This window comes from Vanacampus margaritifer, chromosome 18, assembly GCF_051991255.1.
Source record: "Vanacampus margaritifer isolate UIUO_Vmar chromosome 18, RoL_Vmar_1.0, whole genome shotgun sequence".
In the NCBI taxonomy this organism is placed as follows: domain Eukaryota; kingdom Metazoa; phylum Chordata; class Actinopteri; order Syngnathiformes; family Syngnathidae; genus Vanacampus; species Vanacampus margaritifer.
The window spans coordinates 12353237-12378756 of NC_135449.1; the positions used below are offsets into that span (position 1 = coordinate 12353237).

Consider the following 25520-nt stretch of genomic DNA (forward strand, 5'->3'; position numbering starts at 1 on the left):
GCAAACTCATGAATAAATTCATAACAACCTATCCCCTAGTGCTTTGTGTACACTGACAGAGCACAAAGGTGGGGGGAAAAAAATATTTTCGTGACACTTGCATTGTATTGCTTCACATTCTGCGAGTATCTCATTGCAATTTCATATAATAGCAGAAGTTTTTGTTTTCCGCTTAATTAGTGTTAAATAAAACTACAGATAACTCAATAAGCATCTGAGAAATTTCAACAAAACACTACAGTGGAGAAACTGAACTTGTTTTTTTTTTTATGACAGTTACTATCAGTTTATAAAATAGAACACCTTGGGTTGAAAGAACACCAGCTGAATTTTAAATGTACATAGCTTCAAATCTCAATCAATATTCAAAGACCTTCTAGTGCACAGATAAACACTCATGGTTTCAAATTAAGCCAGACAACGTGGAATTCTTTTTTTTTGGGGGGGGGGGGGGGTGAGAGGCCATACAGAGAACACATTTAAAAACAATGGCAACCATATTTGTCACAGAGGCATGACGGAGATTCACTGTTCCAAAAAAATATACATGAAAAACAAACAAACAAAATTAAATCTTTGGTAACTTCATAAAAATGTAATCACTTTATTTCATAGTGTGTAAAAATGGATGAAAAGCTAAATGCAAACTTACAAAGACAAGCAGGACAGTGAACCCTATATACACAGGGGACGCCAAATATAGCTGCATTGAAAGCCCTCAACCCTCAAAAAAACTAAAACAAAAAATACCCTCACAAATCCATGACTGCCGAACCACGAGTATGCGGGGGTCCAGTACAATATAAAAATACCCCCAGTGCAAATGGTATTGAACACAGGCAGGCATCATGCAGAAAAAGGACAGATTTATTAAAAAGGGGAGGGGAATCATTAAATATAGGTGTGAAATTGTGAATGCAAATTGGAGCTAATTACTAAGAGGAAAAAACAGGAGCTATTGGTCTATATTTGTAAAATATATCTACTTTAACTCCTGCATAAACATTATAAATTACATCAGGCTTGTCCAAAATTATATGCGACAAATGGCCGCCAAGCCATAGCTTGGACAACCCTGAATTACGAATAAGAAGCAGAAAAAACCTCCATCATTAACGGAATTTTTTGTTTTTTTTTAACAAAATCACTCAGAGAGAAAAGCTTAATTACATAGACAATACAGTACTTGAAATATCATGCCATGACAGTGAAAACATTTTTAACGGAATCTTATTGAATTTGATACAATGCGCATTGAAAACCGGTTAATTCTATCACACACACACAAAAAAAAAAAGCCACAGTGAGTGCCTATCTGATTGGTCAAAAAAATAAACTCGGTATAAAAAGCTTTGTTTTGCATATGTGCTGCAAATAATGATTTAGCCAATAAATTAGTCAACAAACACCTGGGTTAGATGCAGATGCAGTTCAATACGGTTTACAAATGGATAAACTGTGGCAATAAGGGACATTAAACAGATGAGGAAATTATTAGAATCAACAGGGATTCGGTTAGTAAGCGTAAGCACTCCTGGCAAAGACGGTTTTACTCCTGAGTTCTTTTGTCATGTTTGTAGTAGGTGCTTGTCAGCTCTTCATTGAATATTAAAATCACACACATTCACACACACACACACACACACACACACACACACACACACACACACACACACACACACACACATTGGCAACCTCGTGATGTCCGCCTTGAATGATCTGATGTGGAAACCTGTGCAGAACCTTAACACCCTTAACACCCCAACTAAACTAAATTAGATTTTTCCCTAAAACTGTACCAACAAAGACATTTCCTCTTCTCCCACCTCATCCGTTATCCTTCCCCTCCACCGATTGCATTCTGCAGGCCTGGACTGAGACGGAGGACTGATGTCCACCTCATCGCCCACGGCTGCCTCAAGGCAGAGCGGGGTCGGAGATGGCTTGTGTAGGGTCGCACGTAAAGGACACCGTGATGGCGTATCGGGTACCCCAAGTCACCTTCTCCACACGGTGGAGGTTCTCGGAGCCGGAGGAAAAAAAAGACACTCGGCCTGGACAAGGAGAATATGAGAGAGAGAGAGAGAGACGTAAGGTAATGGGATGAAAATGTTTTTATTTTGACAGTTTGGGACTAGAAGTTAATGGCTTTGTATGAAAAAAATTTTGGGGGAAAATATCTGTGTAGCATTAAAAATTGATGCATTGGCCTTATTCATATTCAAAGGCATCTATTAAGTTTGACCATTGGTGTGCTGTAGGCACCAACCCTCAAGGATATGGGGATATCATTAGAAATTCCTTAGGTGATTTCGGTTGAAATGTCAGTTTCTTCCTCAACATTCACAGCGATGAATCTCATTTCTAATGCATACACTTGCAGTAAGCAAAAGTCAAATCAGAAATCCATTTTTCTTTAACTGAGCAAACATTACTTACTTATCTTAGAGTAATATAAATGTTTGGTAGTTTTGCAGACATCAGAGCGTAAATTAGTCTTCCATTAAAAAAAACATTTTTTTTAATAAAAAAATATATATAATTGTTGATGTTTGCCTAACTTCATGACTTATTAATTAATTCTAATTATATATCATTTAAAAATATATTTGCAAAATTCCTGAACTTGACCGTGTGAAAAAGGTCTCTGGAAAACTGCCTGAAATTCCTACACAAACCTTGTTTGTAACTATTACTAGACTGTAAAAGAGCTTTCACATTTCGACTGGAGCTACACAAAAGGCAGCAAGACGTTGGAGCAACAAACAGCTAAAAATGGAAATGTGACTGAATGCTTTGGCTGACTGATTTTATTTGATTTTCATGAGCATGGTATGGTTTGCATCTTTTAAATATTGAACTTATAAATGACCTATTGATTATTTGTCAAACTTTGTTTTTTCTTTAAAGGAAAATCCTGAGTGTTGTGTTGATGTGTACCATGTCTGCTGTGTACAGTGACTCATTACTCAGAGATTGAAAATGACTGAAAAACTGGACTTGCATTCGAACTTTTTGTGCGACTCTGAACTAATAATAAAGTAATAGTTTACCACTTTGTCCTATTTGCCCTTTGTCATATTAGTAAAGGTAAGTCTCTTAACAATTTCATAAAAGTGCAATGTGAAATCTGACACAATAATATCCCTTGTGTAATGTGTTGAGGTCCAATTAGCAAATTGATTGAATTGAAAGGGAGGCATTTTCGAGTGCTTAGTTAGATGCAAAGTTTAAGATAACAACACAATAGCGTAATCTAATCTTTGTGAATAATGTGCAGGGAAAAAACGGCGGACACAGCATACTTCGCTCAGAAGATTAGCGAAGACAATTGCGCGCAATAATGCTATTCAGGGCATTTGTAGGAGGGAAATCATGCCAACATATGACTGTACATTACATACTACAGCACAAAAATAATTAGTTTATTGTAACATGCTTAAGTAATTAATCACCTCTAAAAGGAAATATAAAATAATTCCTTGATGTGTATGCAAAACCTAATCTACTTAAACCCTAAGTATTAGTAAACAAGAATAAATAAATATAAATAAATAATGCATTTTAATCGAATCATTGTTTAAGTAGATTTTTTCCCTATATTTATTTATCCCCCCACCCCTATATTTAAGCAGTATTGAAATTTGCATTACGTTACAGTGGCTTACAATAATATTAAATCTACTTTTAGGATTAAAGCCTCTTGTTTTTGCTGAACTCTCCCGCCTTTGCTGCAGTATTTTTGCGTTCGTCATGATGGTGGTACTTGGATGTACTTTTTAGCTGGTAATTGGTGTAAAAAGTTTGAGGACCACTGGTCTAGTATACACTTGGGTAAGGAACGGCCCATGGGCCACATGCGGCCTATCAACATATCTCTGACCCGGCTCTCGCAAAGTTTTTATGACAGCGTCAACATTCTCATTTCCTGCACTGTGGAGGAGAGACGGGGCTTTGCCCTGGTGATAACTCGTGAGTCTCAACTAGGAACGGATGGTATGAGTTTGCAGTTGGTGCTCATAATGTTAGAATAATGGAGAAAAATGAATGTACACTGTAGACATGTATTTTTGTGATTGGTGATAAAAGTGCAGCTCTATGGGGATGGCTAGTGGCTACGTCATCGTAGCCAAACACGTCGCTTCCGTGTCCGAACAACTCTCGATGTAATGGTGCAGTCCTGTGCCCCGTCACCCGTGTTGTAATAACAGAAACAATGTCAATAAAATTATATCTTTCCACCGCTTTCATCTGGACGAAAAGAAGAGGAAATAGCTGACACTGATGCGGTAAAATGAATCTCTCTAATTAGGATAACTACATTTAAGTGCAGGCTAGCGCCAGGGGCTAGCCATAGCTTGCTAGTATTGGTGCTAAACATAATCGCAGATTTCGAGATTAAAGTCATTATTTACAAGAATAAAAAAATAAGTTATGAGTGTAAAGTCATGTCTATGAGTGTAAAGTTATTTATAAGCATAACGTCATTATTAATCAGAAAAAAGCCCTATTTTATAACATTAAAGTCATTTATGAAAATAAAGTCACCATTTAGGGGAATAAAGTTATATTTTAGGAAAAAACAACAATAATTTACAAAATTTAAATTATTCCCGAGAGTTAAGTTTTTAATGAGAGTAGTCTTAGGAGATGAATGTACATTTTTTACTAAGAATAAAGTACACGAGTAAAGTCAATACAGTATTAAATAAGTGACTACAGTATTCACGTCATGATTTTTGTTAATAAAGTCATTATTTAGATTAAAGTTACCATTTATGAATATAAAATAGCAAATTGTTGCTTTTGTCAGGGAGGAAGGAAAATCAGCAGACCCGGGCCAGGGGAGGGGGACAGGACGGGGGGAGGAGATGACAAGAAAGTAAAAGAGCGGCTGGCAGGGCAGCAGGGAAAGGGGGGAGGAGGAGGAAGGGTGACGAGGGAGAAGGGACCGGGAGGCGGAGGAGGACGGGCGGGGAGAGGCAAGAAGGGAGAGGCGGTAAGGGGGATAAAGGAGGAGGGGAGAGGTTGCCCTGAATCTGATGCCAGTAGTTGTGGGCCTGCTTTAGTTTCAGTAAGTCAGTAACTTCTTCAAGTTTGAGAAAAAAATGTCCTCTGACTCTGCTGCCTGAATTATGGTCTTCTTTCTGGCTGCATTCTATTTCACCTCAAAGATGCAATCATCAGATACCATCCCATCTGTGGAACCACCAAGCAGGCAGTCAGAGAGGGAAACTCAACAACAGTGTGCTTTGTGTACTCTTCTTTTGCCGTTTGCTCATAAAAATTCCCCAATCACAAGTCTGGGGGCAGAAAGAGTATTTCATACACAATGACAACACAAACGTGTCTGATATTTTTTTCCATTATTTTTTGCAAAGCTCCTTCATCAAGACCTGTCCTTATAAACTATTATTTGTTTTTCAATTATGGATTTTAGCCATTCAAAAGCCTATTTTAGAAGTATTTTCAGAGAAGTGTCAAAGATGCATTCAAAAAAATTGGTTATATAATGGAGGTAATTCGGCAGTAAAACTTACATCTTACGCACAAAAATAATAATGAACAAATACAATATTAGTGTGACAAGTTATTTTGTGTGTTTTTTCCACCAAATCAATTACAGTGGAACCTCGGAGTTTGAACGTCTCGAAACTCGTACAATTCGGACTTCAACCAAAAAATCGGAGTAAAAAATGCCTTGGAGTTTGAAGGCTGTACTTTGTTTTCAGACTCCCACCTGCCAGGACAAAAACGTTTTCAACTCTGTTTGAGTTGCAAGAGTGCAAACCCTTTTGACGGACTTTGGGAAGTCGGCAAAATAAAAAAATCATCGTGAAAAACATGACCGGTTCCATTGTTTTGACATTAGCGGCAGCACACGATGAAGCAACTTGGACACGTCGTCACGTCACACTAGCCATCCCCATAATGTTCATATGTTTCCAAGGTATGTCATAGAAGTTCCAGAACAGGTGTCAAAAAGTATGCATTCCAAAGTCAAACAACAAGTTCTCCCTTGTATACACAGTGCCTTGCGAAAGTATTAGACCCCTGGAACTTTTTGACCTTTTGCCACATTTCAGGCTTCAAACAAAGAAATAAAATTATATTTTGAGGGGGAATATTCAACACCAAGTGGGACAACTGCAACGTGGAACAAAAAATATATGATAGTTTAAACTTTTTATTTTATTTTGTTTAATTGTATTTTATTTTACACATAATAGACTAGATTACACACATTCAGAAATGGTCAGGGAATTTTTGGAGCAAATTGGCTGCACTGAGAGAAAAGGGGGTAAACAATATTGCATGTCCTATTTTTCAGTTTTCATATGTAAAATAAAATCTTAACACACTGTATAAATTTTATTCCAATTCACAATTGTTCCCACTTGGTGTTAATTTTTCACCCCCTCCAAAAAAAAAATCAATTTTTATATCTTTGCAAGGCACTGTGCGTAATTTTAACATGAAAATTAAATTTAAAACATATGTATAGAGAGAGAGAGAGAGATCGATTACTAGCTCCTTGCTAATGGACTTGGTCCCATTAGCCCTTTTTCTTTTCGGATGCTGTAATGAGTATATGATGTGTCCGAAAGGAAAAATGAATTAATCAAAAATAAAATAATTATTTATTTATTTATTTATTTTGTTAATGTACATTTTCATCAGGATGAACATGGCAAATTCAGTTGGCCACGGCAAAAGGCCCCCAAAATGTTGGCTTGATTGGCCCAAGAATAATGATGATGAAACAAAGCCATTTCAAGAGGGAAGTCGCTTGCATCCCAATAAATGGACAATTAAGTCAGTCCACTGCTTCTTTTAGAGTTTATATAAAACCTGCTTCTTACTGTGTGAAATGGGGTCGATTAAGTCTACTAGCCTTTGATTTATGGTACACATGGTCTCAGAGGTAACGTCCTCATTTTCAAGGCGAACAATGACCTAAAGCATTGTTTAGATTTTGAATAGTCCACACAAGGAAAAAAATGTTCAATCAATTGCAATTACACACGCTTATAATAAAAAGATCCTCTCAGGAGTAAGGTCTTATATGGGATAGACCCAATAAAACTCTCAGGACGTTGGAAACAGAAACTCGAGCCAGTAATTCAAGAGATTTAAGGCATATTTTCATCTGTATTGACCAAGTGATACTCAGCTATTTTGAACTTCCCTTAAAGACTTTTAAAGCTTAGAAATACTGTATGAATTATCTATGCGTTATGTGAATCGAAAACTGGCTCTTTTTGACATTTTGGGTGAACTCTAAATTGTTGGGTGTTCAACTTTAGCTGTGCTTCAGTGTTGTGAAACTTTCAAATCTTGTAAAGCGGTCATATTTCAAGACACTGCAGCAAATAGTGCAATTCATTTAAGCCTAATAGAAGTCTGCTGCAAAATTCACATCTCAAATCTATTGCTGCATTTAAAAACAGATGTATAAGAACTATATGACTTCTGAAATGCTGTACAGTATAATGGTGTAACGTAAACAAGAGGCTAAACAGAATGTGACTCGTCGTTGTTTTGTTTGCTGCCTAAATTGTTTAGGGGTAACAATCTATCCAATGAAATCACACTCTCCATCCCAAAAGACAGGTGTGCTTGCACTTTGGCATAAAGTTGACTCAGCAAAAAGAAATTAATTCCCGAAGCGTTTTTAATGGCCTATCTTGGCTTTAACGGCTTTGCTGCTTCAGTGTCCCACAATATTTGTCTAAGGATATTAGTTCAGGGCCATTGGAAGTGTAGTGGTTCACAAAGATGACTTTCATTCAGATGACATGGGATCAATTCAAACCCAATGTCCCATTCACAATCATTCTGCTGCAGACTGGCATTCAGTCCAATGCCCAGTTTTGCAGGGTTCACCTTGAACCAGCCAGAATAGTTTCCAGCCTCTGCTACGACCTACCACAGCGGGATGCAGGGGAAAAAATGTGGCCAGAGACGTTCGTGCAAGCGTGGAAGGCTTTATGATGTGAGAAAATTAACTTTTTCATCTTGAACATAAATTAGAAAAGGCACTAAATACCGAGGAGCTGAGGACTTGGCAGGAAGAAAACCGCTCCACTTGAAGATATTTCATCTAACCTGTACTTTGTGTTTGGCCTCTGAGCAGTCCTATTGACATGATGGGTGATTTAAACAATCAATAAGATACTTTGCTGTGATTCGTGCCTTTTGGTTGACATCTTCAGCAGACGGAGATGGTGTACAAACATTAAGCAATCAATTGCAAACGCTCCTCCCACCAGGGTGCCCTAAGTGTTCTATGAATAGATGTTTTTCTCGAGGCCAGTTCTTTCACACTGTGATCTTTATAGTTGTAATCTGGCAACCCCATATAAAGTCAATAAGTTGGGAAAGCAGATACAATTTCTTGTAAAAAAAGGAAAATTTATTCATTTGTTCGTGTCTGCCATGTTCTTTAGCATTAGTTTATTTATTAAACAATGTAAATATCTGAACTAAGCGTTGAGCTAACAGCATCTTCCAGCAGAAGTCCAAGTCCAATACATCATGGATGTACCCTCGTTTTAAACCCTGGCAACCTGACAGATGATATCATCATAAAGCGTGGAGACATCCCAGATGTCCTCGTTATGTTACCCGTGCTACGCCAGGTACAGACTCCTGAATAGATCACTGTCTGATGTTGGCTAAGGTCCAAATGCAGGTGCGACTGCAAGAGGCCAAAGGGAGGTGACTAGACTGCACCTGCAAATTATTTCGTAAAAATAAAAAAATAAAGACATTCGTCGCACTGTGGCCAATAAACTACAGAAGAAGGAGTTGTCCATCACCCATATTTGATCAATCAACAACTGACCAGGAAGATTTACACAGACAAAAATACAAAGTGGGAATGGGCGAGTATTGATACCAGGTATCTTATCTGGGCAACACCTAGTCTTATTTCAGAGTATCGATCAGTATTCGATCGTGTGGCCGTTTTATGATCTAGAACTAGAAATTACAAATCATACAAAAAAAAAAAAACATACAAAATAAATAAATAAATTAAAAAATAATAATAATAAAAAGAGAACAATGATGATGACATGTCAAATCGGTAAATGAGCTCTCCCAAAAAAAAAAGAATAATAAAAAAATAAAAAATGAATTACAAATCAGAATAGAAAATTGCTATTAATTTAAGGAAATATTGAGGAAAATGCTATATTGGGATACATTTGTCTTTCTTTAAAAATATCTGGTATTGTTTTTGGGTGAAATTTCAAAAGTACTAGCAGTATCAGTACTTGGTATTGAGTTACTTGTACTAGTATAAAACATTCCTAAAAAATAAATTAAAAAAAACGAACTAATAAAAACTGTACTAAAGTGAAGCATTTTCGATACAATAAATACCAGTATTGGTCGCCATCTTGTGGCCGTTTTATGATCAGGAACTACAAATTACAAGGATAGAAAATTGCCATTAATTTCGTGCAATTTTAAGGAAAATGCTATATTTAGGTCTCTCTTTAAAATGATCAGTCATTGTTTTTTGGAGGACAATTTTTTGTATCAAAAGTACTAATGGTATCAGTACTTGGTATTAGTATTGGTGAACACTCAAGAGTTGAGTACTCCTACTGGTATCGGTCTGAAAAAAGTGGTATCGAACATCCGGAATACAAAGGCAATGGACAATGAGTCATTGAGGTAATTTCTTCCCAGCTCTTACCCCGTCCGGGAAACTTTCTCTGAAAACTTATCCCCCAAACTCTCCTCAGTTTGAACACGATGTCAATATTAGTGTCTTCACTTTTGCTTCCTCCGCAAGCCTGATTTTGCCTGGAGTTTTAATTGTATCTTACTCATAGCAATGAGACATGATTATCTCAAGGAAATAATCACCCAGGCCATTCAAATCAACCCCCTGCAAAGTCAAAACATGACAGTCAACCACAGTCTATGCTGCTGCAAGTTGAAAAGCAGGCAAATCAAACTTTTTTTTTTTTTAGAAACAATATAAATATAACGTGCACAAAATGCTTATTTGTGGCCATTCAACGCAAATTTATAGCTCACTAATGAACAGTTGTGTATACAAATCGAGAGCTCCTTTTATGGAAATGGTGAGGCCAGCGTTTAAGACAATGAACACTGATATCATAAACAGCTTGAGTTTTCTTTTAGGCTGGAAATAAGATACAAAGACTTTCTCAAAAACCTTACAGTACATTGCAGGCAATTATTGAGAACAGAATACTAATTGGCACAGTATACATTTATTTAAGAACCCCCAAAATATTTACTAACAATCCATATATACAGTATTTTCCCTGAAAATAAAAACACCTCGAAAAAATATTTAAAATAATCCTGAAAAAAAAAATCCATGCTGGTTAACTGAAATGTTATAAGACTACAGACAAGACTTTTGCAAAAAAGCACGTGCTGAAAAAAAAAAAAAATCAAGGGGCATGTGTCCAGGCACCCATAGTGTGTGTGGTGTTTTATCACCTCTCTAAATAAAAGTGTCAAGCCTCAATGATTGGATTCTTTGACAGTTCTGTCAGATTGTGATTCCAAATGGGTTCTTTATCTCTGCTGAGAATTCAAAAGCAGCCAAGTGGACTTTTAAAAAGACAGGTGCCATCTTATTTTTTTTCTGTTTAAACCATCACAAGGTTTTGGATCCGTGTGTCCTACTTTTTTATTAATGTTCTCACTTCACTGATGCAAGCTACTACACTATTCACACAGCTGTCTAAGGAGACAATTCAACAGGCATGTCATCACACCAATTTAGGAACATTGTCGACAAAATGTCTATTTTAAAAATGAAAAAAAACACCTTAGGGCCAAGTATACTCAAACTGAAAATCACATTTAGTAAAACTACAAATGGCAATAAGTGCACCAAAATACCCCATTGCTGAGCCAATATCTTATTATATTGCATACACCACTTGCATGCTTCCCTCACAACACTCACGATGCACTTGACCTGCAGCCAAAGATGCGCACAGCTCTTGCTTCTGATCTTGAAAGCATGAAGGATACCTTTTTATGTCCAGCCACTCAATCAAGTGTTTCAAACGTAAAACCAGGTGAAATGGAATTTGGGTTTATTGAGAATGAAGACCGCCTCAAGAGATGGGATGATCGACTGGCAAAAATATTCTTCCAGTAGTGATGATTGCTTGATAGAGAAGCAGCTACCCTTTACATACATGTTGCTTCCCAAGATAATAAAGCTTTCAAATGTCAAGAAGAAATAAAAACACTCTGGGTTGACATTGACTCAGTCATCGGCACCACTGCTGGTGCGCTATCCCTGGCAACGTGATATTTTAGAGAACGTTCTTGAGGAGGTGGCAGGCAGCTCTCTTTAGAAATGGAGGATTATCTTTGAGGAGTGTGTCTGTGACACATAAAACTCCAGCAGTACAGAAACTCCGTGAGGAAAACAGTCAATCTTATCACTAATTTAGTGAGTTATGGATGTGAGTGATGTGTCAATTGGTGTGTATGGTTATTACTCACAGTATGATAATGTCTTTTGGAGATAAACATTTTAGCAAGAGGCAATACTGAACAAGGATTACATTAAATTGAAGTTGACTATATTAAGACGAGGTGTGTGTGTTAATTTTGAGTTAAAGTTCCTTTAACACCACCCAAAAAAAATTATCGCGCGTTTAATGACCGCCCCATACCGCCTGTACTGGGGAAATTCCAGTCGAAACGCAGCAGACACGTCCACGTCAAAATTTAGCAGCAATACATTTAATAATAATGCATATATTTGTGAAGACTGGGTGCAAGTTGTATTTTAGAATTTAAAAAACGTTACTTCATGTTAAAGATTAGATAGCTCTTAATCTGAAAATAAAAACGCACTGAGCTGTCGCCAACGTCTTACAAATGCAATTATGCCATCTAGTGGTAGAAAAATTACCTCAACACATAAATATCACACTCTTTTTTAAAGTACAGTACATCTTTTTAATTTTAACTAAATTTTATCAATTACTGTATAAATGATGCAGCCATAATTCTAAACGTTTAACATTTGTTCCACTTTTATGTTAACATGAGTATGAAAAAAATGTGTTATTGTACAGTACATATTTATTTAGAACAGATATAAAATTTGTGATTTATCGTGAGTTATTTATTGAAGTCATGCGATTAATTACAAGTAAATTTTTTAAATCGCCTACACCCCTAATTTAAGACAAATTTTAATTATATTTAAATAATTGGGATTCATGCAGACTGTGCCAGGCTTGTTACTGTTACTATATCGGTTAGTTTAAAATTACATCAACTTAATTTGTATTTTAAGAAAACAAAAGTGTAAAACATTTTCAATATTGATACAATAAAAAGTATAAAGATGGCAGTAAAATAAATTCTTACAAAAAGAACAAAGAAGTCGATTCTAAGGGGGCCGCAAGTCAAGACCATGCACAAGCAAACTTGGCCCGTAAAATACAGACTTTTGACTGACCTGTATAAGTACATGCCATACCATGCCCATACATAGAGTGCCTGGGAACGACTAAAAAATAATAATAATTAACAAAAGTTAAGAAAGTTGTAGTCATGATGTACATAAATACTTGGGCATGGATGAAAGCAGCATCGATTGAGTTTGGGCCTGTGATGTACAGCAGAGTGAGGGGAACTACTTCAACACAGCATGGGGCAACTTGACCTAATGTAAATCCGCCTTTAAAAACGCTGCTGAGATCATATCAAGAACTGCAGTCTCTGGTCAGTCTATTCTCATGTCAATTGAGTGCAATGTAATTAATAGAAATCCGGCATATTTGCATGTTCTGTTCATGTAAATATTTTTAAGCATACAAGGTGCCAAAATCCCGAAACGATTATTATGCCTCACCTTCTCTGACATGCAATAAAACGGTTTACCCTAATCCCCTTCACCTCTAAAGCATATGAATCAGTACATCTGATGACCCATTTAGAGAGATTACACTCACGTTGCTGCCAGCTATACCTAATGAACAATAGTTGATTATCATTTTAATCCTGCCTGAGATGAAATCTTCTACCATGCATTACTTGGTTTAAGTGTGGCTTTAATGAACTTAAGTAGACAAAGCTATAAGTTACAAGGTGTTAATACTGATGGTGCACATTTATCAGAGCGTGAATTTAAATACTGATTGGCAAGTCCTACTTTGTCTTTTTTTTTTTGTTGTTTTTGTTTTTTTTGTTATGAACAGCTGATATTTACCTGCCTTTGGTTCTACGGTCCTATTGCCATTTTGGTCCATGAAGACAAATCTTCCTCCAGTGAAGTCTGAGCCATAATCAGAAAGGTACAGAAGGGATGTGTAGTCAAACGAACCATAGGTGACCTAGGAAAAAAAGTGAAAGGAATTTTCAACATCACTTAAAAAAAAAAGGTGTTATTTCTGTTATTTCCTTTTCCTGAGGATTTAATGAGATCTAGGCATAGAGCAGAGAAAGTTTATAACACAGCACATTTTGTCTTAAAAAAAGCAAAAGGCTATGTAGATTTAGATTTTCTAATTTGTTTTGGTACCATCAGACCCAACACATGTGCATATTATCTTACTGAGACAATTATTGGCACAATGAAAGCACTCACCATGTTTCTGTTCTCATCTAGACCTTTGCCACTATAACAAAATCAGACTGTTCTGTCCCACACAGGAATTTCCAGACACCACACACACACCTAAACTAAAACAGAAACCTTTACCCAAGCGCCTGTTAAAGAAAAATAAATATTTTTTCAAAATTGGAGGATGTACTAAGGGAGAGCTGCTGAACTCCGGCCAACATTAATCTAACAGGCTTACACCCCACAGGGCTGCAACCTGGGAACATAAAGTTTGTTATGTCGCTATCCTTCACATCTCTGATAATGAAAATCAAAATGCTTGATGGAAACAAAATTTTTGACCTTGAGCACTTCCTTTATCTAAAGAGGACTGTGATAAATGGAAAGTAGGAAGTAGAGCTGTGCAATATAAAGATACATATTGTAGGGTGATATAAGAACATCTAAGAATTATTTTTGATGTATTGCGAATGGTGTTAGCTCTGTTGCTACACGAATGTAGTGTTGGAGACGGTAACACAGAAACATTTTTTTCCTATTAAATCAACCCACGCTTAATCCAGCTGTTTCATTAGAGTAACCAAACAACTTTTCCAATCCTTGCTATGGACAAAATACACTTTGAATTTGAGCAAAATCCATTTTGTGCTATGACACGTTAATTGCTGTGTGATCGATGGGAAGGAAATTTGCTATCAAAAATGTGAAACTCCATTTACATTTTCATGAGGGTGGGGTTAGTCAATTACAACCACCACCACCCCACCCCCACCCCCACCCCACACCCACACACACCGCCCTGCAAATGTCTGCAGAGTGCAGAAACACATAACACAGAGAGACAAATCCTTCCTGGCTCAATTTTTTCCAGACGTTGGCATCCTACAGCAGTAAATGAGATGACAAATATTTAGATAGCCACACAAAACCAATACGGCACTGCAAATATGCCAAAGGGCAATGGAAAAGGAAACGTCACTAAATAACATTATATGAATTGAAACACTGTTTCAGTTTTATAATAACAATATACAGTATCATTATGAAGTAGGATGCCAATACACACATTTTGCTTCCAAAGGCATTATGTTGAAAGTTCTTAAAATTTGACAATACCAAATATAATTTGCTGTGACAAAAGGCTCTAATTATGCAAACATACAGTACAGTGGAACATTGTTTAAGCACCCTAAACAAGTTGTACAATTTGGAGTTTGACCAAATATTGGGTGAAAATTTTACAAAAATTGACATCAATTTCTGAAATTGGAACCACTGATATGCGTGACGTCATCATATTCTGCAAACTATACCGCAGCTGACGAGGTTTCAGGGTTGCATATATAACATGTCCACCTTGTATGTACACATATGTATGCTTTGAAATTTGGCTATATCAAAGCAGCTTGTGTCACAGAACTGATAACAGTCAAACATGCTTAAAGTGGCCATCATTAAAATAATAATAATAATAATCTGAACACTTCTCAATAGCCGTTAATCCGAGTCTTTAAAAACTGTCTGAATTAATCCCAAAATAGTTTACTTTATTTGGGCATGATACATTTAAAACAAACATTTATATAGTCATTTCTGGACTACAAGCCGCTACTTTTTTCACTTGCATTCAACCCTGCGGCTAATACAAAGGTGCGGCTTATCCATCAGATCACAATGAGGCGCACTATAAAGGAAGCGCAAGAGCGTCAGGCAGAGCGAAACAAACCAAGTGAGCCTAAATACAGTAGGAGAGAGAAAGAACGAGAGTGAGACAATTTACACCCTCATTATGGAAAAGAAAGTAGCGGGAACCCGGTGCGGTAACATTAAAAACACCTGCGGCTTACCGTCGGGTGCGGCTTACATGTGTAGTATTCCCCAAATTTAGCTAGCGCGGCTTATAGTCAGGTGCGCTTTGTAGTCCAGAAATGACTGTACAGTATTTAGTACATTGTGTTGAAGCCCAAAAGGAGTAGGCTGAAGCAAGAGCTTATATTTGCCTACCCCATCATAATGTACATCATACATCCTGCTCTGTAAAATTGTCTAACTAAAAATATGTATTTCTAGTTGAAAATATGTTCAACACATTATGGTCCTCCAAGATTGTCCATGTCCTTATGTATTTTAAATAATGGAGGATTAAGTGAATTCTCAAGCTTGAACCTCTGCAGCTTGGAGAAGTACTTGCTAAGATATAGGTTCTGGGAAATAAATTCAATTAGAATAGACGAAGACCGTAAAATATAAAAATAGCAGGACACGGTCCGTTTTACTACAGGGGAGGGCGGCCAACCTCTCCAACACGATTCAAGTGTGTTTGCAGGTCATGAGGTACGTCTAAAATGCTCTCAGTCGACTCACTGCCAAAAACATTGACATATACGTTGGTACATTGCCATGCTAGGAAGAAAGTCCTTCCTAAAGTTATTAAAAGTCTTATCCACATTCATGCAGATTAATAAAACCAGCCAGTTTATGGAGATAGATTGTATTGCTGCTTTAGTATGAATATCCAAAACGTCATTCTCTTTCAGACCCAACATTACGTACACATTTGACCATCAATCATTAATACCTTATCTATGTGCGGGTGCCAGTACTCGTCATGTTGGGTCATAGCGATTGTCGAGTTGATCCTGGAGAAGAAGGTGGGCTTGGTGAGGTACATCAGTGTTTGGTCTAAGTCAAACGTCTCGGCAATCACTGTCTGGATTCGCTTGCGTACATCTCTAAAGATAAAAACAATATGATATACGTTAAGGCAGCATGGTCAAGGTTTGGTCTCTACGGTTTAGTGAGTAAACTTTTATTTAAAAGGAAATTCAACCCCAAAATATATTCTTTGACAATAATATATTCTATGCAGCCCCACTGGTCTAAATATGGTATTCTGGTTAATATTGTGTTAGTGGAATATGAGTTATGAAGCAAAATCCAGCCATTTTTATCCTCAGCTCAGCTGCGACTGGTCATTGCCTGAGTACTATGCAAATGTGGTGTCATCTTCAGTCGACTGCAAGTGGCAAAATGGCCAACCTCCGGGATGGATAAAAATGGCTGGATTTTGCTTCATAACTCTTATTCCATAAATGTAATATTAATCAGAATGTCATGTTTAGACTAGTGAGGTCACATATAACACATTATTGTCAAGAAATGTTTAAGGTTGACTTCCACTTTAAAAGGGGAGTTGGCAGTTTGAAAAATGTCACATATATATATTTTTCTGAAAAATCATTTCTCTCTGGACTCGGAAAACACACTGCCAACATTACTATTCTTACCCGGTCGTCAAGAAAGTTTATCACTTCTCTTACAATTTGAACTGAACTCAACATTTCAAAAAAAATGCAACATCAAACTCATAACATTTCATGTTTGCAACTTTCCAACGTGAATAAGCGACGATGCCAATGGGACACCTGGGGGGTAATTTAAGGCTACATTCAAATCTTGCTAGCAACTTGAAAACTGCAAACTTCCCTTTTAAGTCAATATAGGACAATAATTCATTTATTTTTCCTTTTCAGGCTGCTTGCAGTTTATTTTTAATCCCATTGAAGGGTGTTTTTATACTATACAAGGGATGCTCATTCATTTAGTCCTCAATAAATGTTGACTTAAATAAAACTGGCATGGAAGCTGTTTGCCTTTGTCTAAGAAATTATTCATGTACACTACATTTAAAACCTGAAAGCCAGAAATTTAATTGATTAAATTACAATAAATCCACCAGTTATCGCGACGGTGCGTAATTGTTTACCTGTAAAGTTGGAAATCCTTTTCTGTGAACACATCCTGGATCTGTTCCCCAAAATATCTGGAATGAGTTTACCAGATGCACACACATCCAGTAAGAGATCACATTAAAGAATGGGGGACACAAACACAGTTATGTAAAAGAGGAGAGGATGTGGGAACATCACATTCAAGAATGTCAGCCATGAGACGGGTGCTTTCTCGGCTCAGTACATAGCAATTATTCATGTCCAACTGCTTGATCTGAAAAACCTCTTCTGTAATTGGTGAAGTGTTGGAACGCAATTACGGTTAAAATCACCTAGAGATTATCCGACATCAATCACCTACCATATTGAATGTGATGGGAGGAATCTGAGATTAATTAAAGATGCGCATATATGGTGGAAGAATGTAAGACAGGAGCAGATGATTCCAATAAGAATCAGGTTACTGTCAAGTTTATGGCAAACGTATGTTGGGTAACAACCTGGAGAAGAAATCTCAAAAGGAAACAGCATAAAAACTAGATTGATGACTACTGGAGATAATATATTTGGGCAAATGTTACATTCCATATTGCACAAGACATTCCAGCAGAACAATACAGCGAAAAAAATCACTAGGAACAATTTCTTATGTTGGCACTTGTGTCCCACCTGTAAATGTTGACAAATTGCGACCCCATTGACAATGCTCCTGAGTGCAGGTCCAAGATGGAGGCCTTTTAAGGTTAAAACAAACAACATTTATTTGGCATTGAAAACTTTCAGATGATGCATGTCAAATTGTTGCAAAACATCCCCTTCCTGCCCTTTACTACTTAATGTCAGCACTATTAGGACATTTGATTATTTTTGGAGGTGCTTTACCCCTCGACTGGAACAGAGAGAAAGCTATAGCTATGTATCTAGGACATGGCTGACAAGACTACCGTAGGTGCCTACAAATCTGACTTTGGCAACCAGATACCCTAAAAATGTAGATTATTTCCTTGACAGAGTTATAGTATAGCTCCTAAACATTTTAGGTTTGAAACCTTTAATCTCCTACAGCCATCTGGTGCCAGGTTTCAGTCAAAATTGTTTGTTTTTTTAGGGATCATAATCCAGGAATGTAGAGAAATGTCTAACCCTGGAGAACCCAAGAACACTTTTCTTCTTTGGAAAATTATGAATTATACATTTAATGACTGCTATAAGTTCACTGAACACCAAAATATATGTTTTTTCAATTTTAACCCTTGTTTTTTGAACTAGCTCAGAGTTGCTAATTTATCAACATATATATATATATATAAAACATACTCCTAGGCATTCTGCAACATCATATGAAATAGATTAACAAAAAAAACACAATTTTACCATCTGATGGTTTGCTGAGAAGATGGTTTTGTTTGGATTGATTTCCAGCTCAACAAAACAGCATGTTGCCAGCCATCTTGTCACCACCACTCTGGCTCATGTAAGTGCAATACCATCCACTAGATGGCCCCATGCAGGGGTCAGAAGTGGTACTCTGGACTTTTGAAGTTAAATTTGTATAAAAAAAATAAAATAAAATAAAAAGGTCTTTCTTATTTGAGTAGCAGAATTTATAGGGGCCAAATTTGACCCCGTGGGTTCTCCAGGGCTAAAAACATCTGTGGACATACTTAGGGCAAACCATATTGTGTTTCCAAGCAGGTATTTGCAATTTCAGAATGTGTTCCAAGAACATCATTCATGAGAGCAACATAAAAAATTAGTGGAGAGGAATGCTGACTATGCAATAATTAAAGTTCCTCTACTTTTATTGGGCAATATACTCACTCCTCCCTCTGATCCAGCCAGTTGAAGTCCCCTCTCAGCCAGCCTGTGTAAAAAAAAAAAAACATTATATAAAAAGTGATTTACGTGTCCCATCAAAACAGTGAAAGTAAATGGCAAATAAATTAAGAACAAGTGAGAAATAAAAAACAGACAGATTGTTCTCTGTTTGGCAGTATTTACCTCCTGAGGACCTGAGCTTCCTCCCTTGTCACCACGTCGTCCGCGACAGCACGCCCACACTTTTGAGGGGTGCATCCTTATGAGGAAAACAAACACAGCGAGGAAATGAAAAATTATTGTATCTTATTTACATACAGCAAAGAAAGAAAATCTTCATTACAGTCAGTAATTACATCACCAACTTCCTGAGGGGCAAAAGATGGGAATCCATTTGGGAAGATGCTTTATTTTATTTTATTTTTTCCAACCAGTCAACCACACACCTGGTGACAAATTGTGCGACGCATGGTGTCTATTAGAATAGAGGTGTGCGCCGTGCTGAGCAAATTACAATTTACATTATTCCCTTGGCTACATATCAGCAAACTGTTAACTGTTCAGGAAGCAGGCAGATGTGAGGTGCACAACACAAATATTTCAGGAAAAGTTGTGATTCATTTAACTATTACACCGGAACTGAACATTAGTGAAGGAGAAGAGGCAAGTGGGAGTTTTTATTCAAGGTTGAATTTATAATGTGGCAAAACCAAGGTGAGAGAACATCTCCTGGAAAGCCAGTGACAACACCACAGCGGGTGTCAAGGTGAAGCAGCTGCAACATTAGACTCGTTGACAAGACATTAGGCCTTTTTTTTTTGTTTTCTTTTAACACTCGTTAATCACATCTGTCATACAGCAGTGCACCAGGGCGTCATTAATATTGCGGGAAAGTCAACGTTTTTTACCTTAACAAACGTGCTGCCCTCTAGTGTTCACTGGGGAAACTTGTATTCCAGGATGACATATGTGGCACAAATCACCATATATGAAATACAATATATATTTTTTCCCATTCTGACTGTTGTAGTAAGCACCTTTTCTCATTTGTTTTTTTTTCTTACTTTCTCATTCTGATAGCTGTAGTAGTTGGCAGTGCTAGACCAGTCTGTAGCTCAAATATATGTCATTATGGCGTAATAGGAGACATTTAAGTAACATAAATATTCACAAAAAATCAATGAAAACACTGTATATAGCCTGAAAAAATCCAAAGTTCTTCATTGTTAAATATTGCCATAGAATACTGTTGTAAATTGTTTTGCAGAAGATGTATGATGCAATTTAAATTATATAAAGAGCTGTTGGTCAGAAACTTAGTTTTTATGTGAATAAAGTGTCTCTGATCCACTAGTGAAAGACAACTGAATCTGTCCTCCTACAATAACCGCTTCAAAAACGTAGCGAATAAAGAAATTAGGGGTGTGAATTGCCTAGTACCTTGCGATTCGATCTGAGACATTTTGTTGAATGTTTCCATCAAAAATGGATCTTTAAAAATCGAGAATTGTGCGCTGTAATATTGCGATATATTGCCGAATTGATTTTTTTAACACTCCTAGTAGGAATAGTTGTTACTTATGATTGTATTATTGTCAATGTGTTATGTTCTATTTTCTGTTGTGTTATTGTTAATTGTTTTGTTATACTGTATGTTCTGTAAAGCGTTTTGTTAAAAGCTTTTGTGAAAGTCTTGTATAAGCAAAGATGAGTTGAGAAATTGTTTTTGGAAAAATACTTTCTTTTTTACCCATAGGTAAAAGGCATGAACGGTGCATGCTCAAAAATATAGGTTATCAAGGTAAAGTCCATTTCTCTCAATAATTTGTTTAAAAAAAAATTTAACTTTTATATATAGCCTAGTTCACCAATCACTACACACAAAGTGAAAAATCTCAAATCATTTTTTAAATGTACATTTTGATGATTATGTAAAAAGACGTCTGTGTGGTACTAAGCGGAAAAGTACTGGTCTGTTGCCCAGTGGTCCCGACTCCTCTTTCAGATTAAAGTACATTTTACATTTAATTTCTTTTCACAAGGGAATTAAATATCAAAGCTATATACTTTGGCTACAATATCAACTGAACTGTGCCAAAGAATGATCACCTCCAAACCACACCAACTTCCTGTCATAAGTGCAAAAAAACGGCCCCTTTCTTTTTTTTTTCTTTCCAGGAGAGCTCAGTATTGTTCATTTGATTTGACATCATCATTGCTCTCCTTTTTTTTTTTTAAAAACAAATAAATTAAAAAAAAATTAATAAATGTTTTTTTTTTTTTTTAATATATATACATATATATACATATACACACACATATATATATATATTTTTTTTTGTATGTGGGTGAGTATTTGTACTGCATGTGCGTGTGTGTGTGTGTGCGTGCGTGTGTGCGTGCGGGTATTCATCAGTTCACCTAAAGCCCATTAAAAAAAATCCCATACTAATAATATAATATAATAATAAATTGCCAAATGCAGAAACATCAATGTAAGTTATCACAAAACGGCCCCTTTCTTGTTGGTGACAGGAAATACAAAAATTTTGTGAAACACTGGATTTTTTTTATTTTCCTGTCTTTCTGCTATCATCATCAAAATGTAAACAAATAAAAGCTTCTAATATTTCCCTTTTGTGTGTGGTGAACTAATAACAAAAAGGTTTCATTTTTTTAAAACAAATTATTGAAATAAACGGGCTTTACCTCAATATTCAAATTTTCTGTCATGTACCTGTAATCGTAATGTCATTTAATGGCGGTAGAAAGTCAGAAGCATGGCTGTCACTATTTTACACACAACCTGAAGTTTGTTTGAATATAATAATAGAGTCTATAATGTCATTAATTACTGTAGATGCATTGCCCAACGCAATAATTCTGGAAACCGAGTGCCTTTACGATCTGAGTGCACTCTACGGCGACGTTAAGGCACGTGGCCTACGACGAAAACAGAGTTTCATTAATGACGTCATTAAAAAAAGATCAAAGATGCATTTCCTGTATTTATAGGACACAGGCTTTGGCATTGGCAATAAAGTACACAATTTCAACGATCCAGCTTTTCGAACTATGCCTTTGAAATTGGGTCATTATAGTATTCAGATTAGCTTTAGCATCGTCGCACTAGCAATCAGCGAAAATATGCTTCGCAATGCACCTGGGGCGCGGACTGGGCCGGTACCGGATATTCGGGTTCCGTTGTTTTCTACTTTTCTCAACAATCAGTTTTGTACAACTGGTAATTTTACTGATAATTTTACAGAATTCATTTTCAGCTCAGCCCACACCCAGTGCCACCAACCTTCTTCTAAATATTCTTTAATACTATCCGTCATTGTTTTTATAAAAACGTTATGTATCATAAGTACTAGTGCCGGTATTCAAAAGTTTAGTCGTACTGGTATCGGTCTGGGGAAAGAAAAGTGGCATTGATCATCCCTAATCAATCAAATTTGCAATGGTAACAAAATACTGTACACTTGTCAATTTTTCGATTCTAAAAGAAAATTGAACAAAACAACAAAGCACTTGTATTAATGGACATAGCTCAAATTTCTTCAAATTAATCATTATACTTAGGCTCTGTAACATTTTGCTTATTTTACAGCCTGCACTTATTTTGGAATGCAAGTCATTTTGCCTTGCAGTCACATCACTTATTACGGTTTCATCCACCTACATCGTTGAAGCAACATAATGCCTGAAAATATATTGTTATCAGTTCCACATGGAGCTTTTGCCACGTTTGTTTGGGGGTTTTGTGCGTGTCAATTTCATTTAAAAACACAGTATGAACTGAAGCAGTAACATTGGTTGGCTTATGTGTTCTAGAGCTATCTAGAAAGTTGATGGAGAAATCACATCAAACACATGTTTTATTAAGAGAAAAACAAAATTCTGAGTTGTCATAATGACTACAATTATTTTATATTAACTCATTTGCTCCCAAAAATGTATAAATACATTCTATTTTAAATGTTTTAAGTGTCCCAAAGACGTATTTACACATTTTTTATGTTTTTTTATGATAGAGCATTCAGAGGCTTTGATGCAGCCTCTCAATTGCAAAGAATGGTTGAAGGTAGTTATTACACAAACGGCCAGCAGGTGGCACTAGAGCATAGGAACTGAACCAGGACCATGTTGGAAAAAAACTCAATTACCCAGAATTCTAAATAGATTTGTGAATAATGATGAAACTTAGCTATATTCTAATGCTAATTGCTGCAAAACGGAAACTGATGAGAGAAGAGACTTTAATCTTTCTTTTGGTAGGTTTCATGTTTTTATAGCAATAGAACACAATATTATATATATATATATATATATATATATATATATATATATATATATATATATATATATATATATATATATATATATATATATATATATATATATATATATATATATATATATATATATATATATATATATAGTGGGCCCTGCAAAATCAGTCAAAATCCAGTAAAACAATCGGGAGTGGAGGGGGTTGCTTCAGTGAAAATGGCTGGGAGTGAATGAGTTAAGCCTCACCTGGGTAGCGTTTGTAGTTCTCATAGTCTTCTGAGCACTGGACGATGTAAACCCTGGGCTCTGGGGACACATGGTCACGTTGGCTGACCAAAGTTTCTGTTATGTCACTATCCAAAGAAGTGACATATAACCAAGTAGCTGCCCCACACAAACAAAGAGTAACCAGCAACAAAGTGGTTAGCCCTCTGGTACTCCACCAGGCAGTGCCCTGTCGCAGTGCATTACCCCTGGTGAAGAGAGATCAGATATACAAATTATTAAAATAAGTGTAAAAAATAAAAAATAAAAAATAAAAAAATAACTTACTCACATTTACAAGAGCTATTAATTGTTCTATTTGAGGTCTCTACAATAATAGTGGGCCATTCCATGTCTAGTCACACACACACACACACTTCAAAGTAACACCTCTTTAATTTGCCTTATTCTATATGGTGTCAAAAGAAAATAAATATTATTGTGTCATTAAAAGAAATCCACTTTTAAAGAGTTGATCTCTAGTACATTTATGATATTTTTTATGTACAAATTCTGATAGACGGGACCAGAATACATCGATAGGTGAGGGCCTCCAAATGTGGCCCAAAATTTAGTGTGCAGTTCCCAGATCCCAAAAGTGAGCGTGGCACCCATAATTTAAAGGGCCAAAATTAGGATAAGGTGTCACTGGGGAGGTTCTGGGGATTTGTGTGAATTGACATGGAAGGACCTAACCTAGTACAAGCAATAATACAAATCATACAATTATGACTCGAGGTGAAATTTTCTGTCTATGAAACTTCCATCCATCCTAAATTCAAATAATAAATATATGCTAGAATACATGCTAGTTAAAGGGACAATGTGTAGAAACATTTGATTTTCAAATGTTCGTTCATTTTAAAAACCCACTATTTCAATACTATGCAAAAAATATGTTCATCACATCAATGTACTTAAAAAAAATAAAATAATCGTAGGTCTAGGGGACAAACTTAACAAACGTAGTAATTAGTGGTAGGCTTGCGAAGTATGGTCTCTCTAAAGAAACGCTACAAAATTCCCGTGAGTTTAGGTCACTAGATGAATAAAAATAAAAAAAGAAATCTGCACACTGTCCCTTAAAAATTTTTCAAACACAGTCCTGCCCTTAAGCAGTATGGATAAAACGCTTGCAGCCCTTGTAAACATAAAAGTGGCCCCAGCTGAATAAGTTGATGGCTGCTGATGTAATTTCTATCGCCGACAAGAATGTGGAAACTTGAAATATCTAATCAATTCGGAACTACTTTTTGTGTGTGATATTTTGGATCAAAATCAAGTAGGATTTTTTTTTTATTTCGCATTTATTTCAAAATAATTGCCTTGTACTATCTTGAGTAGTTGGCTGAAGCATTGTGAGAGGAAAAAAATATTTTATATTTTTTATACTACACCCTTAAAAAAGCAACAGCAATAAGTGAAAACGCACTGGTTGTGTGTGGTAATAATTAGACAAACTTTTATAAGATAAGAAAAGTTAGAGTTAGGTCATTCATTTGTCAGGGTGGTCATGCTGATTGTACTTTGGAAATAAATCCCTTTCAATGCATACTCAAGCTGAAAATCGTTTGATTGCTCACCTTTTGATTTTCTTCCCAATCTCAGTCGAATGCAGGCCTTTCGCATTTCTCTGTCGGACGGGCGCCATTAAAATTCTAGCCTGCCGTGTAGTTTGAAAAAATAAACAGTCATGCACAGATTTCGCCCCTGCTAACCATACTACACACACCGCGCCACTAGCACCCAAATATATTTTTTTATTTCCGGGTTAGTGCGTATCCGACATCATGATTGGCTTGGATGAAAAGAAAGCG

General features: G+C 36.3%; 1 protein-coding gene across 2 annotated transcripts; it reads right to left on the reverse strand.

Annotated features, from left to right (window-relative positions):
- Nucleotides 1-588: 588 nt before the first annotated feature.
- ogfod3 (2-oxoglutarate and iron dependent oxygenase domain containing 3) lies at nucleotides 589-25472 on the reverse strand. Of its 2 annotated transcripts, none has more exons than XM_077550600.1 (9): nucleotides 25287-25472; nucleotides 23686-23912; nucleotides 19327-19402; nucleotides 19147-19189; nucleotides 17995-18059; nucleotides 17361-17417; nucleotides 16173-16326; nucleotides 13245-13364; nucleotides 589-2054 (listed from the first exon to the last, which is right to left on the reverse strand). In XM_077550600.1, the coding sequence occupies exons 1-9, from the start codon at nucleotides 25352-25354 to the stop codon at nucleotides 1998-2000; spliced, it is 867 nt and encodes a 288-aa protein (XP_077406726.1). In that variant the 5' UTR covers nucleotides 25355-25472; the 3' UTR covers nucleotides 589-1997. The 2 variants fall into 2 exon arrangements, with proteins under 2 accessions (XP_077406726.1, XP_077406724.1); XM_077550598.1 differs by having other exon boundaries at nucleotides 13241-13364; nucleotides 25287-25470.
- Nucleotides 25473-25520: the final 48 nt, after the last annotated feature.